This window comes from Buceros rhinoceros, unplaced genomic scaffold (genome assembly GCF_000710305.1).
Source record: "Buceros rhinoceros silvestris isolate BGI_N320 unplaced genomic scaffold, ASM71030v1 scaffold9047, whole genome shotgun sequence".
In the NCBI taxonomy this organism is placed as follows: Eukaryota; Metazoa; Chordata; class Aves; order Bucerotiformes; family Bucerotidae; genus Buceros; species Buceros rhinoceros.
The window spans coordinates 3,535-16,912 of NW_010420381.1; the positions used below are offsets into that span (position 1 = coordinate 3,535).

A 13,378-nucleotide genomic window follows, 5' to 3' on the forward strand; every position below is an offset into this window, starting at 1 on the left:
CTCTAGACAGCGGACCTTTGCAGTCCAAGCCCATACTGGCTTACAGCTTCTGTTCCATCACATCTACTGAAAGGGGCTTCTGCAAAATCTTCCCCAGCATTGCAGCTTCCCAAACAAACCTCTGCTGTAATAAATCTGTGAACGTTCTTACAAAAATAAATTTAACTCAGAAAATACGGTAGCCACTGTCTCCCCACCTGACCGGTTTGGGGTTGAGCTCTCCTAACCTTTCCCCATGGACAACTATTTAGTGCAGAAGCAACGATGTAAAACCACCATCTGTTTGAAAAACGCGTAGTTCCAACACCGGTTTAACTGCAGAGACCCCAATAGCTTCAGATACCTCCAAAGGTTGCTGATGCTGCAGCAAAGGCTTTTTAAATCCTTATAGCTATAATCTTAATTCTAGTCCTACAGACTTAGCCCTGTACAGCCCTATAAAGCAGCCCTAATCGTACTCATCTTTTATAACAAAGCCTGCTCTTATGATGACACAGACCTGGCAGTCACGACCTCATCACCATGAAAATACAAGGGAAAAAAGAGACATGTCTTACAAATCACATCCCTGGATCTCTGAAGCACTCCACAAAAAAAAAAAAAATTGTCCTAGATCTAAAATTATTCAGTATCTTCATTAATAGATTGGATTACAGAACAGAATGTGCTGATTAAATTTGCAGGCAATACTAAACTGAGAGAGACTGGGTTGGAATTCAGAGCTTCCCAAATCCATGAGCAGGATCTGAAACAAGCAGGATACAATTCTAAAAGCCTAAGTGCAAATTTCTCCAGTAATGCTAATTGCAAGTCAGAGAACAGAGCTAGAAAATGGAGCTAGAAACTGCAGGAAAAGATCTAGTGGCTATGACAACTCACAGGCTAGCAATGAGTCAGAGCTAGAGTTATCCTGCTGCAAAAAGGGGTCCTTCGTAGGTTTTATAAATAGAACCAACCTTTCTCTCCGAGGAACACGAAGTAAACTTTTTATGGCACCGTTAGTGCCACAGCTGAGCACTGCGTGCACTTTGCATGGGAACCACCTGCAGAACGCAGGGACGGGGGAGCGCTGCTCTGGAGAACACAGCCACTGAGGCAGAGCTGACTGATCAACAGGTCAGTTTAACCCAAAGCACCGCTCCTCACCCTGGAAGCAAGAGCTGGGGCATGCTGCCTGGCCAGGGGTCACGACCGCAGGAGTCGATAGCACAACTCGGCAAAGGAAACAGAGACAGACTCGAAGGTGGGGAAGGAGGGGGGGGTGTGTGTGTGTGTATGTGAGCGCACCAAAAGAGGCCGCAGGAGCAGCAGAGCTTCTTCCAGACTGAGGCGGGGACCTGCTGATGCAGAGCAGTGATGGGAAATAAGTGACATCCCGGAGCATAAGCATACACTGCCAAATGCCCTTCATCGTCAGAGGTTTTAAAGCGCATTGGTCACAAAGTTTGAGGCCCCATTGGAGCTAGGATAGGTGAGCATGCATTTCAAGGAATCTTTTATTGGACATTATTCTCTTCCTCAGTGCTATCCTGCAAGTTCCGCAGTGTGTTCTTCAGCTCCCTTATGGACTGTTACGAAGGCCTCAAACCGGTAGCACATATCTAAGCAGCACTTCAAAGGAAGCAGCTCCCATTTTAATACATTGCAGCTTATTATTACCTTTCATTTTTGTGCTAACAGGCAGATTTCATGCTACGTGGCAGTGCTAACAAAAAAGAAAAACGTTCCTCTTTCTCCATAGATAAATTTAGGGGATGCATATGCTTCAGAAGAGCTCCATAATTTCACTGGTACAGAATTTCACTCCAGCGCTTTGAAATCTGATCCAAAGGAAAGAGGCAGGCCTAAGCTAAGACAGCTACTGTAGTTATAATGGCCAAGTCCTCATCCAGCAGCAGCTCAGGACTACACTTTGATCCTGGAAAACCCATTACAACTGTGTTCATTGTTCAAATACCCTCTGCTTCTTCCTTCTTTAAAGTGTAATAATAATAATACACTAGCGTTCCCTAACAGTGGTTTGCCCCTTGCTCTCTCTGACTTTTCACAAAATTCTCATTAGTGGCAGGAGTGCTGCGGTCCACGTTATCTTCTACACAAACCAGAAAACTTGCAGAGAGCCAGCACCCCCTTCCCTGCTCCTCTATCATGAATTGTGTGACTGGTGGCCTCAGTTTATTAATTTCATGGTTATAAGACCTCTCTCTCCTACCTGCAGTGAGCTTAAAAGAGCTTTTATAAATATATCACCTGAGGCTCGTGGCAAATTGCTGCTTCTTTCCTTTTGTTCCGAGGGGTTTAGTTGAGCATTTCCTACACTAGTCCTTCCTTTCCCTATTTCCTGTGTGAAGTCACTAGGGACAGCCCCAACTTCCAGACCATCCCCTCAGACAGATTAAATACATTATGCTTAGCATTCGCTTCTTCAGGATGCTCCTCCACCTGTCTTTCACAGCTGTGACTTCTGGTACAGTAACAGCTCGTGGCTCACTATTTTTGGTACCCACTAAGACTGTATATTACCTGCAGCACACAACAGCAGCGTTACGCTTCTCTTCAGTGAGATAGGGAAAAAAGACATACATACATTTATACATATTTATTGTATCTCTTTAAAAGTAGCATTTGCAGTTACTTTTAAGCATTCACCTCTCTTCTGTATCAAATGTGCACTTACTGAGAGAAACATCTACTGGCTTCCAAGTCCAAGATCAATACCAATAATTATACATGCCAGAATCAAGCTTCGTTGCTTGTTGGCAGCTCCGTCATGAAAATACTATACAGTAAGAAGAGCGTAGAAAAGGTCTGTGTTAATCACTCAGCAAGAGGCTGGGGCTGGATTAGCGTGACCACACCATCTTCTCGAGTTGAAGCACACCACCACCTTCCTGAAAACCGAAGCTCACACAGTAATTTCATCCTTTCACATCCCGTCGGTGGACAAGGCAGCTGGTTTTTCTACAGTAGCTTCTTTAGTTGATAAGATTTCCTCATGATCTCTAGAAAAACACTTGCTGTACACATATATTTAGAAACGTCTTCTCTTTGTGTAACAGCAAGAAAACACTTGAAGTCTGGCATGTAGTTAAGGGAACGGGGAACAAACCCAATTTCACCCTCAGATAAACATACGTAACTACTACAGATTTCAATCTAACCCACACACAAAGTTTTACACACACTACAAATAGAAACAGAAGGTATCAGCAAAAGACTATTCTTACATTGTTTCAAATTAATTTGCAGCTATACAATTTTAACTGTAATAGAAAAAGGGAAAGGAATATAACAGAACGGGTATGAAGAGACATACTTTCCAAACTTTTATTTGTGCACATTCATCAGGTGAAAAAGATAACTTTTACAGCTTCTTTGGTGCCCAATATTCAGCATACAAAAATGTAAAAGACTATTCACAAATAAAACACAAGCTCAAACTAAAAAAAAAAAAATCATGTTTTAAAGGTAGTGCACATCGTGACAGCTTTGCTTATGAATACACAGAAATTACTGCAAAAATAAATAGAATGTCTTTTTAAAAGCAGCAATTTCATATCTTGTAAACTTCTGTTTTTACAATACAGCACTGTTAAGAGTAAAATCCAAAAGAACTGGAGTCTACACTGTGGCCATGAGCAAGAAAAAGAGTCTTTATTTTCATTCCTCTGCTAGGGTTGGTCCAGTTTTCCTTTTCGCTTTTAGTCCAATGTGCAGCAGTCTTTAAAGGTGCTTGGTTAAGGAACATAACCACCAAGTGGTGAATTATAAACTTTATTTCCTGCTTGCAAACACGAATGGGTAAATCTGTTCCACAGCACTGGCAACAGCTTTTACGTTTGGCCCTGAGACACATTCAAAAAAAAAAGAAAAAAGCAGTGGGAAGAGAAAAATCAGGGAATCAGAAATTAAACCAACAATAGTATTTTTAAAATAACCTTAATATTTTTAGCTACCACAACTTTATACTGTGGACAACAATAATTTCTCCCCCATTTCTCCCACTGAAGGTGTTCCTCTGATCACTTCCAAGAAAACACTTTAGCATGTGAGATGTTCTACACTGGTCAATGGCTGGACTACAAATAAATAATACTGTTAGGTGATTCCATAACAGCTTGGGTGCTTTTCAATTCACTAGCTTAAACAGTCAGCCCAGAGAGGGCAGAGAAGGTAAAAGGAATACTTTTACTTATGCTAATCTCCTAGGAGTTTGTATGACTCAAAGCCTAGCCACTTTTCTCTCTTCTTTTAAAATCCTACCCACAAAACCTACTGCTAACTAATGCTGGATTTAACCCAAGTCTGGTTCAAGCAAGATTATTTTATGTTTGAAAATTACACACTATCTCTTTCCAGTCTGGATTTTGCAGTAGCTCCACCACTGATGTCAGGACAACACCTGCAATCCAGAGAACAGCTACTGTCTCAGGATGAAGCATCTGAAGGTTATCAAACATGATCTATGAGTGTCTGGGGAAAGAAAAGGAAGAATGAAGTAGTGATGCTTTCTAATGGCACTAGACCATTTTATGGAATGAGCAATTAAGATTGCAAATAAGTGAGCAGTAACATGCCAGAAGAAATTCATCCTGGATAGAAGTTTGGTGATGCAGATAAATGGAAAAAGGAATTTCTCACATCCTTTGATGCCTATGTACTCAGGTTTCTTTTTTTACCTCACTTCAGACTTCAAAAGTTTCTTCCAAGTATAGAGAACTATTCAAAATGATTCCCAAAAATCTTACAGAAGTTACAAATTACTTTTTACAGTAACTATGGAAACAATGTTTGAATGCACACAGTCAGAAAGAAAATGGAATGGAATAGGATTCTTCCTGTATTTTCAAACTTGTCAAGTTGAGTTAAACACTTGCCTAAAACAAGCCTGGTGAGAGACACCTGCCTTCTGGGCAGGTACTGCACCTCCTTACATTTGGCTGCCATTATAGAAATGCAGGTTCTAGAGAAAGCAAGAGTATGAGTAGGCAAATAACTCTTTCAAAAAAAACCCCACTCCCTGTAGGATCGAAGAAATGTGAAAACTGGATTGTCACTGCAGGGATTATAAGAGAAGAAAACAAAACAAAACCCCAGAACAACCCCCTCATTGCTCATTTGGGATGAAGAAAAATTAAAACTTCTTCCTATTATGTACCAGTTCTTTTTATTTTCTCAGTGTAGCTCTAAATCTTTTTATACTTGTCCCATCAAAAAAAATCCTTTCCTGTTTTTTGTAACATTTCTAATTATACATCTCAAATAAAATTCTCTGAGTTAGTGGCATGACAAGATTAGTACTACAGAATCATGAATGGTCAAAAGGAACCCCATCTGAATGCACCAGAGAGAGAGAACAGTAAGGTTGAAAAGTTCAAAACATTTTTAGAACAAGGAGTGTAAGACTGGACATTTTTTTCCCCCTAAAAGAAAGGCCTGGGCAAAATAGAAGCCTTCAAAACCAACAGAGGTCTGAGATACTTCAAACTCACTGTAACAAGTAAGGCAGAAGGAAGTAAAACTTTGATGTTTACTGTATTTGCCTTCATATTTGGAAAGACAATTCTGGAAACATGAAAGTGATTTTGTCCTGTATATGGAGTAGTAACAATCTTACAGAAAGGCTAAAGCTCATAGGAGGCTGACAGACACTGAGAACCTTCTACTACTGCAGAGATACTCAGGCTTCTCATATATATTAATTTTAGTTTCCAACTTTGGCTAGACCAGTTCCTCTGTTAGAACAAACACTGCCATCTTGAAATACTTTTTAGCCCTGTATTTTCAGATTAAAGAAAACAAATTCCATCAGATTTAGTAAAAAAAACTTCTTCCAAAATCTTGTGAGAAATGTTCCCCATAAAGCCTACGTATTTGTTGGGGAATTAAGATGTGAACATAAACATCCCTACTCAATTTCTGAACCAGCAGCTGAACTTTAAGAACCGCAAGACAGAATTCCTACTGAATTGATATGAAGTGATGCTTTTCAGTTCTGTACCATTTTAACAGGTATCTCCTAAAAAAAAGGACTTCACACATCTGGAAACCTGCGGAGGACACCTCACAAACAAACATAACAAAGAATGGAAAGTGAAAACTAGGAAGAGAGAGGAAAGGACGTGGCATGGCGTCTGCAAAACCCACAGCAGTCAATTCTCTGATTGTGTGGGGAAAGTCACCGATGCCTACGGTTCCGGTGGTGGTTCTCTCTCACTTGAGCTCTAACAGGAGAAAGCACAAGTCTGAAGAACTGCAGGTATTGGTCAACTTCAGCTACGCTATCCTTTAGGTTTCCATAGATGGCCACATTGGAAACACGTATTTATGACAGGGATGTTAATGCTACATGCAGTGTAGTTCACAGCACTACAAAGACAAAAAAAGGAAGAAAATTCAAACATTTAAATAAACAATAAGTACCTGCATTCTCATGTCCTATGCCACGTTGGGTTTATGTACATTCAAAGTAATTTTTGAATGTACCAACTCTTCCAGCACTTTCACTCAAAACCAAACTATGTCCTACTTCTGGGAATCAAAATCCCTTCAACATTATCTTTTGACTGTTTTAAACGTCTTCCTTTCCTAAACCTACTGGCCCTGAAGTTAAATATTCCCAATGAGTTAAATATTTACTTTTAACATCAAAATACCTGTAACTGTGATACTGCCTGTGGAAAAAATCTGTAAGGTAGCTCTGAGAGTTTTTATTCTGTAACACACGGCAGGATGAAGTTCTGGTTCATAACTAGAAAACAAAATAAAAGATAAAAAAAGATAGATCCAGAACTGAAAAAGAAAAGCTTAAGAAATACACCGAGACAAGAATTCATTAAAATCCTACCGTACCTCGCATGAGGTCTGTTATTCTTCGTAAATTCTGGCAATCTGATCTCAAAGGGCATGTTGCACACTGCTAAAACATTCACAACTTTAAAATCCGTGAAAATTACCTTTTCAAAGAAGAGGGGGAAAATAGACATTAGAAATTTAGTTTACAGTGAGGCAGATGTATGGGTTGCAAAAAAAAGGGTTAGAAGAGTATTAATTACAACCTTGTGACTGATGCATTTCTAACAGGAAGGCTAGTGCCTGATGGACTCGAATCGCTTATTTTGTCCTTCTGTGGTACAGTAGCTGTTGGAAGTAGATACTTCACAGCTGCATTATATGGTTATAGTACAGTTTAAGACTGAGACACAGAAACAACTCATATTGCTGTGCTAAACACCTCCAAATTGAAAATAAACTAAATTAAACCATGGAACATAAAATTAAGCAGAGAAAAAGCTAAGATTTCATTGTAACAAAAATCTTAGAGCATTTGAAAACTTCTTTAATGCCTTGTTGCTATACACCAGTTTATTAAACCTAAGAATAAGAAAAAAGGTGAAAATTGTTTTTTACTGCATGCTGTTTTTCTACTCCATTACTTTCTGAAACCCAGCTCCAACTATTGGCTTTCAGTTAGTCTTTACCACAGCCATTGCGGATGACAATAAAATAGCCAATGGACAATTCCTCAACAAAGACACTGCTGGCAATATCACTGAAGAAACTTTTGTTCATTTTCTGAGATTGCCTAAACTTAAAATGACCATTTCTCAGTCAAAATTTTTTAGAAGGATACTACCAGTAGAAGCAACTTACCCTTATAAAAGGTCAACTATCAATTTAATCTTCAAAATATATTCTACTTAAACTGCTCAGTTTATAATTAAACTTGGTGCATCCGCCCTAGAAGCTCTGTTCACTCCATCGATTTAACTTTCCATTCCAGCTCCAGGACGCTGGGTCTAACATACGCATTTGTTAACAGTAAAGGTGTCCAACTTCTGCACGGCTCTGATGCAGCGTTATCACAACAGCCTGTCTCCACCGCCTTTACGTACTACAGTCAAAGGTAACCTCTCCCTGCCAAAGGACAGCAACTGTGTCTATTTAATTCTGTGGGTAAACAGCACAACTGACTAGCAGGGAGCTTTGGAGTGCTAAAACATGTCATTTGAAGTCATTCACATTGCTGTTTCTCAGTGTTTACTACAAAATGCAAATGGTGTTTTCGACTGATAATGTTAAATCAAACCACGAAAAAAAGGGGGGTTTCATGTCCCAAGTGTTTTACTTGGCTTATTTCCTGCTGTGCAACCTGACAGCGCAGGAGCACTTTATTTCCCCCTCCTTAATTAAAGAAGCTCAAATTTGCCCTTAACAAGACGAACACGTATCTGCTATTCCATCAGAAATGAGGGAAAATTGTGTTCAAATGACAGCTAGGTTTATACTCTTCAGCACTCCTTCCAAATAAATCTTTCAAGATATTGTAAACTCTATCCAAGAAACATCTGTGGGTGGTTCATTTATCACATAAATTTCGTTGTTCATTAGTCTGTGAAGCACTACTCTGAGCTGCCAAATGAAACTCAAACCCACAAAATAAAACAGCTTCTCCTCAACCAGCATCTGGAAAATGTATGCCAACACAAAAGGGGCATCTGAGTGAAAACATGCTCACTGCTAAATTATTATATTCCCTCGTTTTGTTTTTTTTTTTTCTCTAAAAAAAAGGGACTACCGGCAGTGCTTGAGTCATACAAGTCCTTTTTCATTAGAATTACCTGAAAACCTAGTTTCTGTAGACTACGAGCTAATCGTCTGGCACCAAATTTAGCTTCTTCTTCACTATAAAACAAGAAAGAAAAGAATCGAGCATTAACAAAAATAGAGTTTATATTTGTGTGCACACATACCACAACAGCTACTCAGATGACAAAACGAATTACTACATCATGTAGCACATGAACCACGATCACATAGACAGCCTTCAATTTACCCAACCATACCTATTACATTTTAACCATCTAGATATTCACACGGAGCCCTTTACACCCTGGGTGAAGAATATCTTGGCTCCAGCTGAAGTGGGAGACATATTTTGATCATACATGATGCTAAATATTCTTAGGAGACAAGTATGATCACAGGTAGTTTGGAGTTAACATCCTGAACAATCAGTCTTCCATTTTGAGACAGGGATCATATACAGAAAGTATGCCGGCTTACTGTGGTACCTTATCATTACTCCACAATGCAAACATATCTTTGAGGAATTCAGCTGTTAGGAGTTCATCTGATCCGAGGGTCTGCTTTTGCTTCTTTTCAGTCCCTCAACAATGTACTACTTGATTAAATTCAGGTGGATTTTCATGAAAGGATATGAGATAACCCTCAAAAAAGGTCACCCCTTCCCATGTTTTAAGTTCTGGCTAGAAACATAAAATTCTTGAAGAGTTCTCGATACCTCCAGGTTTTTCTTCATAAACTAGTTCTCTCGGCTGCTCTCCCAGAAGGCTGAACTGACGTTGCTTCAGATTTCAGCTCAGTCTGAGGCAGACACTTCACATAGAAAACTTACTCCCAAATACTTGGCAAGGATCTACGTGTGATCCAGTGTAGTGAGTCTTAACAGTGGCAAGTACTGCATCTTGCCATCTTCTTCACTTACACCACTACATTTTAAAATAGACAGAATTTACAGCTAAAAAAGAATCCTCATGAACTCACCTTGTGGCTCCTGTGCAAATAACTTTTCCTGAGGACCAAATCGTGGCTGTAATCCTAGGTTTCCTAAGCTTCATTAACACTTTCTAAAAATAAAGACAGAAGTGGAAGAATTGGGAATTAGTGGTAGTTCAATTTCATATTGGAAAAAACCATAAAGTCGTAGACAAATCAACTGCTACACTAATAAAACTTTATTTTTGATAGCCTTGAACTGTTCCTTTATCAATTTCAGTATTATAAAAAAAAAAATCAAACAAACAGCTCCTGAGAAAAGCAAAATAAGTGTAGAATATGTCAGCCAGTGATTCAGTGTTTACAAAACATAAAGGTATTCTCCTCTGAATAAAAAGCTGAAAGCCACAAGCTATTGTGCTAATTTTTGTCTTATTACATTGACGACCACATTGGTGTCTCCTTATCAGAACACATTTTCTTGACAAAACCATCCAATTTTGCGAGGCAAAATGGACCCTGAGGTGTAAGGGATCTCATCACATACCTTACACCCAACATTCACCTGACCAGTTGCAGCCTTCTGAGACAATATTTACCCACTTCCCCTTACTGTACGTTTAGTGTATGACAGCCTAAATGGCTATCAAGACAGAAATACAGAATTAAAACTACTTTTCTCTATCCAGCAATTACAGATATGGGACACAAGAATGTTTAACTTAAAGCGCATTCATAAAAACAGATAATTGAGGTTTGTTGAATTTCTTACCCCAACATCACGCTTGTATATCACATTTGCTCCCTCTAATGCAATTTTCCTCAAGTTTAAATGACATCTTGTTCTAAAAACACACACTACATTTGTGATCAAAATGTCCAATGCAACATCACTGTCCGCATCCATTGGGGTGATTTACGACTCAGTTTTCCCACCAGCTCACCACGAAGATCACATCCTGAGAAACAAAAATGATCAGATTAAACATATCAGTGGAAAATTGCTCATTAAACCCACTGTATACACAGTGGGTATACATCCCTTAAATGAGACAAGAAGCAGAAGTGACTACACTGACTCATTTAAGTCAAGTGTGTGTGGGGAGGTGTCTGAATCCTGTATGCAGGAAACTAGGTTACTTGTTTGAAGCCATGTTGCCAGACTTAACAGAAATAAAATGTGTATACATATATATATCATATTTAAACTCGCCAGTTAAATATGTTGCAACTTGTACCAACTATATCAGGACACAGTAAAGATTACTGAAACTTTTTCCATAGCTCCAGTGGATAACCCTTCCTCAGCTCATTGAGGATGTCATTAGACACCTCAGGAAAATGTACTTCTCTCGACTGCCGAAGTTGATAATTCTGAAGCCTGATGTTTGTGCTGGAATGGATGAGCCTGCTGAACAACTCTGAACTGACGCAGGTCACACAAACGGCAGCCTGTAGGCAGCCCACTACCAGAGCTTTCCCATCTTCATCCTGCACTCTTGGCCTATCTCTCCCTACTTAACAGAGTAATGCAAACTATTAAAAATGTCCTGCTGGCACCAACGGCCTGGGCTGAGCCACAGCGGCCTCTCACCCCTTACTGCATTGCCCACAGCAACCATACAGAATGGGTGTATTTCACATGCAGAGTAAAATCGACCGTTTCTGAGGAAAAGCATGAGTTAACTGTGAAGGCACAGGATGGGCACTCAGTGCACACACAGCAAACCTAACGCAGCCAGCAAGAGTCCAGTCTGCCTGCACACGTTGAAGGTGACACTCCTAACACACACTGTAACCCAGGGAGGACGATCATAAGAGCTGGGAGCTGGGCTATTGCTCAGCCCGACCCAAGACTGTGACATCTCTTCTGTAAGCATATCAAAGTGAAGACACCTTGCATATATATCTCAGGTGAAAAAGGAGAGGGAAAAAGCACAAGAATATTGATATATAGTGAAAAGGACTTATATTCAAATACTGGAGCTTGTTAAGGCATTTTTCTTTGTATAATAAAGAACTTAGTATTACTCCAGGAGAAGCAGCTTAAGTAAAGCATAGCCTAAGAGACAGAGGCAATATTGTCTTGACCCATTCATCTAAAATTCTAGCAGCATTTCATCCAAAATGAACAGAAGAGAAAGCAAAGAGCAAAATCAAAGGAAGGTAGTCAGATGTATGAAATGCTCTACGTGGTCATTGCATGGAAGAAGCAGGAGACTATGCATCAAGAACAACAACATACGTATCAGACTGCTACATATGAGAACATTTTTATCACTTTAAATGTTTTGGCCTTACATTCTCTATGAGAAATCTTCAAGATAAGAAAATCAATGTTATTATCAGCATTTTCATCTGATTACGACTTCCTAAGAATCACGTCATAGTCTCCAATCAAGAACTCACTCAAGGTGCATCTCTTACTACAAATCACTGACAATACAGAAATAATAAACTACAAGGCACACGTACATAATGTACTGGGTCAAGTGCTGTGATGGTTGCTGCTTTTATTGTGCAGCTTGTTCTTGGCTGAAAGAATCATTCTGTAATTGTTGGCTTGTCCCATGCAGGCAAGATGGGTGATAACACAGCAAAGAGATGAAGAATCAGCCAGAGAAAAGCAGAAAACTCAAAGGCTACATGTGGGGGTGGGAGGGAAAGCAGGCAAAGAAGAGAACAAACAGTAACTAATTAGTATTCCTGGAATTTTTTTTTTTTTAAACCAAAAATTACATTAATCCTCTAAGTTAGAAATGACTTATCCCATCTGGTTTTGATGGACTACTACAGATTGGGTTAGCAATTTATGGCACCAGATTCGAAGATAGCACATGTGCAGATTTTGAATGGCACGCTGGCAGGGCCAGCACAGAGCAAGGAGATGGAACCCATGGCATCTTCAGAGAGGCATTTGTTTTCCACCCTGGCTCCAACCCCTGGCTCTTGCTGAGTCACTTACTGGAACCCAGGAATGACTGCCGTATGAGAAAACAAGATACCTCCACTCAACAGCGTCTCAAATTATCAGCAAGATTCTGCTGGCACCTTCACTCTCTACATTCTGAGAGAATACCTCTGTCACACAGAACACCCTTGAAAAGTTGCTAACGTCTAACAAAACCACAACAGTGTACAACAATGTCCCCATAAAACACTGATGGCTTAAACAGATCCTGGGAGAAAAGCATTTTAAAAAAATAGTAATATATGCACTGTATAAAAAAAACCCCAAAGAACATGTTTATAAAAAAGGTGTAGCAATATTCTCAGAGAAAGAAAGAGCGGGAGAGAAAGAAAGAGCGGGAGAGAAAGAAAGAGCGGGAGAGAAAGAAAGAGCGGGAGAGAAAGAAAGAGCGGGAGAGAAAGAAAGAGCGGGAGAGAAAGAAAGAGCGGGAGAGAAATGTGCTTCCTATTTATACATGTCTCCAGTCGCATGTCTAGCTGGAACACAGGAATCCAAAACAACATTCTGATCCTCCCCTTTCCCAGTTTATCTTCTGTACTATCGATACACTCTACTGTATTCCTGCCGTGTAGCCCTGACCCATTGTTATTTCCCAAAACCTGCATTTCTGTCTCCTATCTGCAAAACAGGGAAAATAATCCTCCCATGGTTTTACAAAAACACTTTGAGATGAAGCAACAGCCTTACTTATAGGCCTGTTACTGCTCCATATTTATGCAGTTACACTTGCAGAACAGAGGACCTAGTGAAAACCAAACATCTGGTTCTTTCCAGTTCTGGATCTGCGAATGTACATGTTGATTTTCCTGAGGTCAGCTTAGATTTTGTTGATTAGCTTTGCCCAAGGGCTCCCTAATCTGAACCTTAGATTCTGGCAGCTTAAATCTT

At 39.7% G+C, this 13,378-nt stretch overlaps 1 protein-coding gene across 1 annotated transcript; it reads right to left on the bottom strand.

Moving 5' to 3' along the window:
* Positions 1-3,303: 3,303 nt before the first annotated feature.
* TBPL1 (TBP-like 1) lies at positions 3,304-10,480 on the bottom strand. Its single transcript, XM_010139291.1, has 6 exons — positions 10,292-10,480; positions 9,568-9,650; positions 8,622-8,685; positions 6,853-6,956; positions 6,657-6,751; positions 3,304-3,845 (listed from the first exon to the last, which is right to left on the bottom strand). The coding sequence occupies exons 1-6, from the start codon at positions 10,424-10,426 to the stop codon at positions 3,775-3,777; spliced, it is 552 nt and encodes a 183-aa protein (XP_010137593.1). The 5' UTR covers positions 10,427-10,480; the 3' UTR covers positions 3,304-3,774.
* Between the last annotated feature and the right edge of the window lie 2,898 nt (positions 10,481-13,378).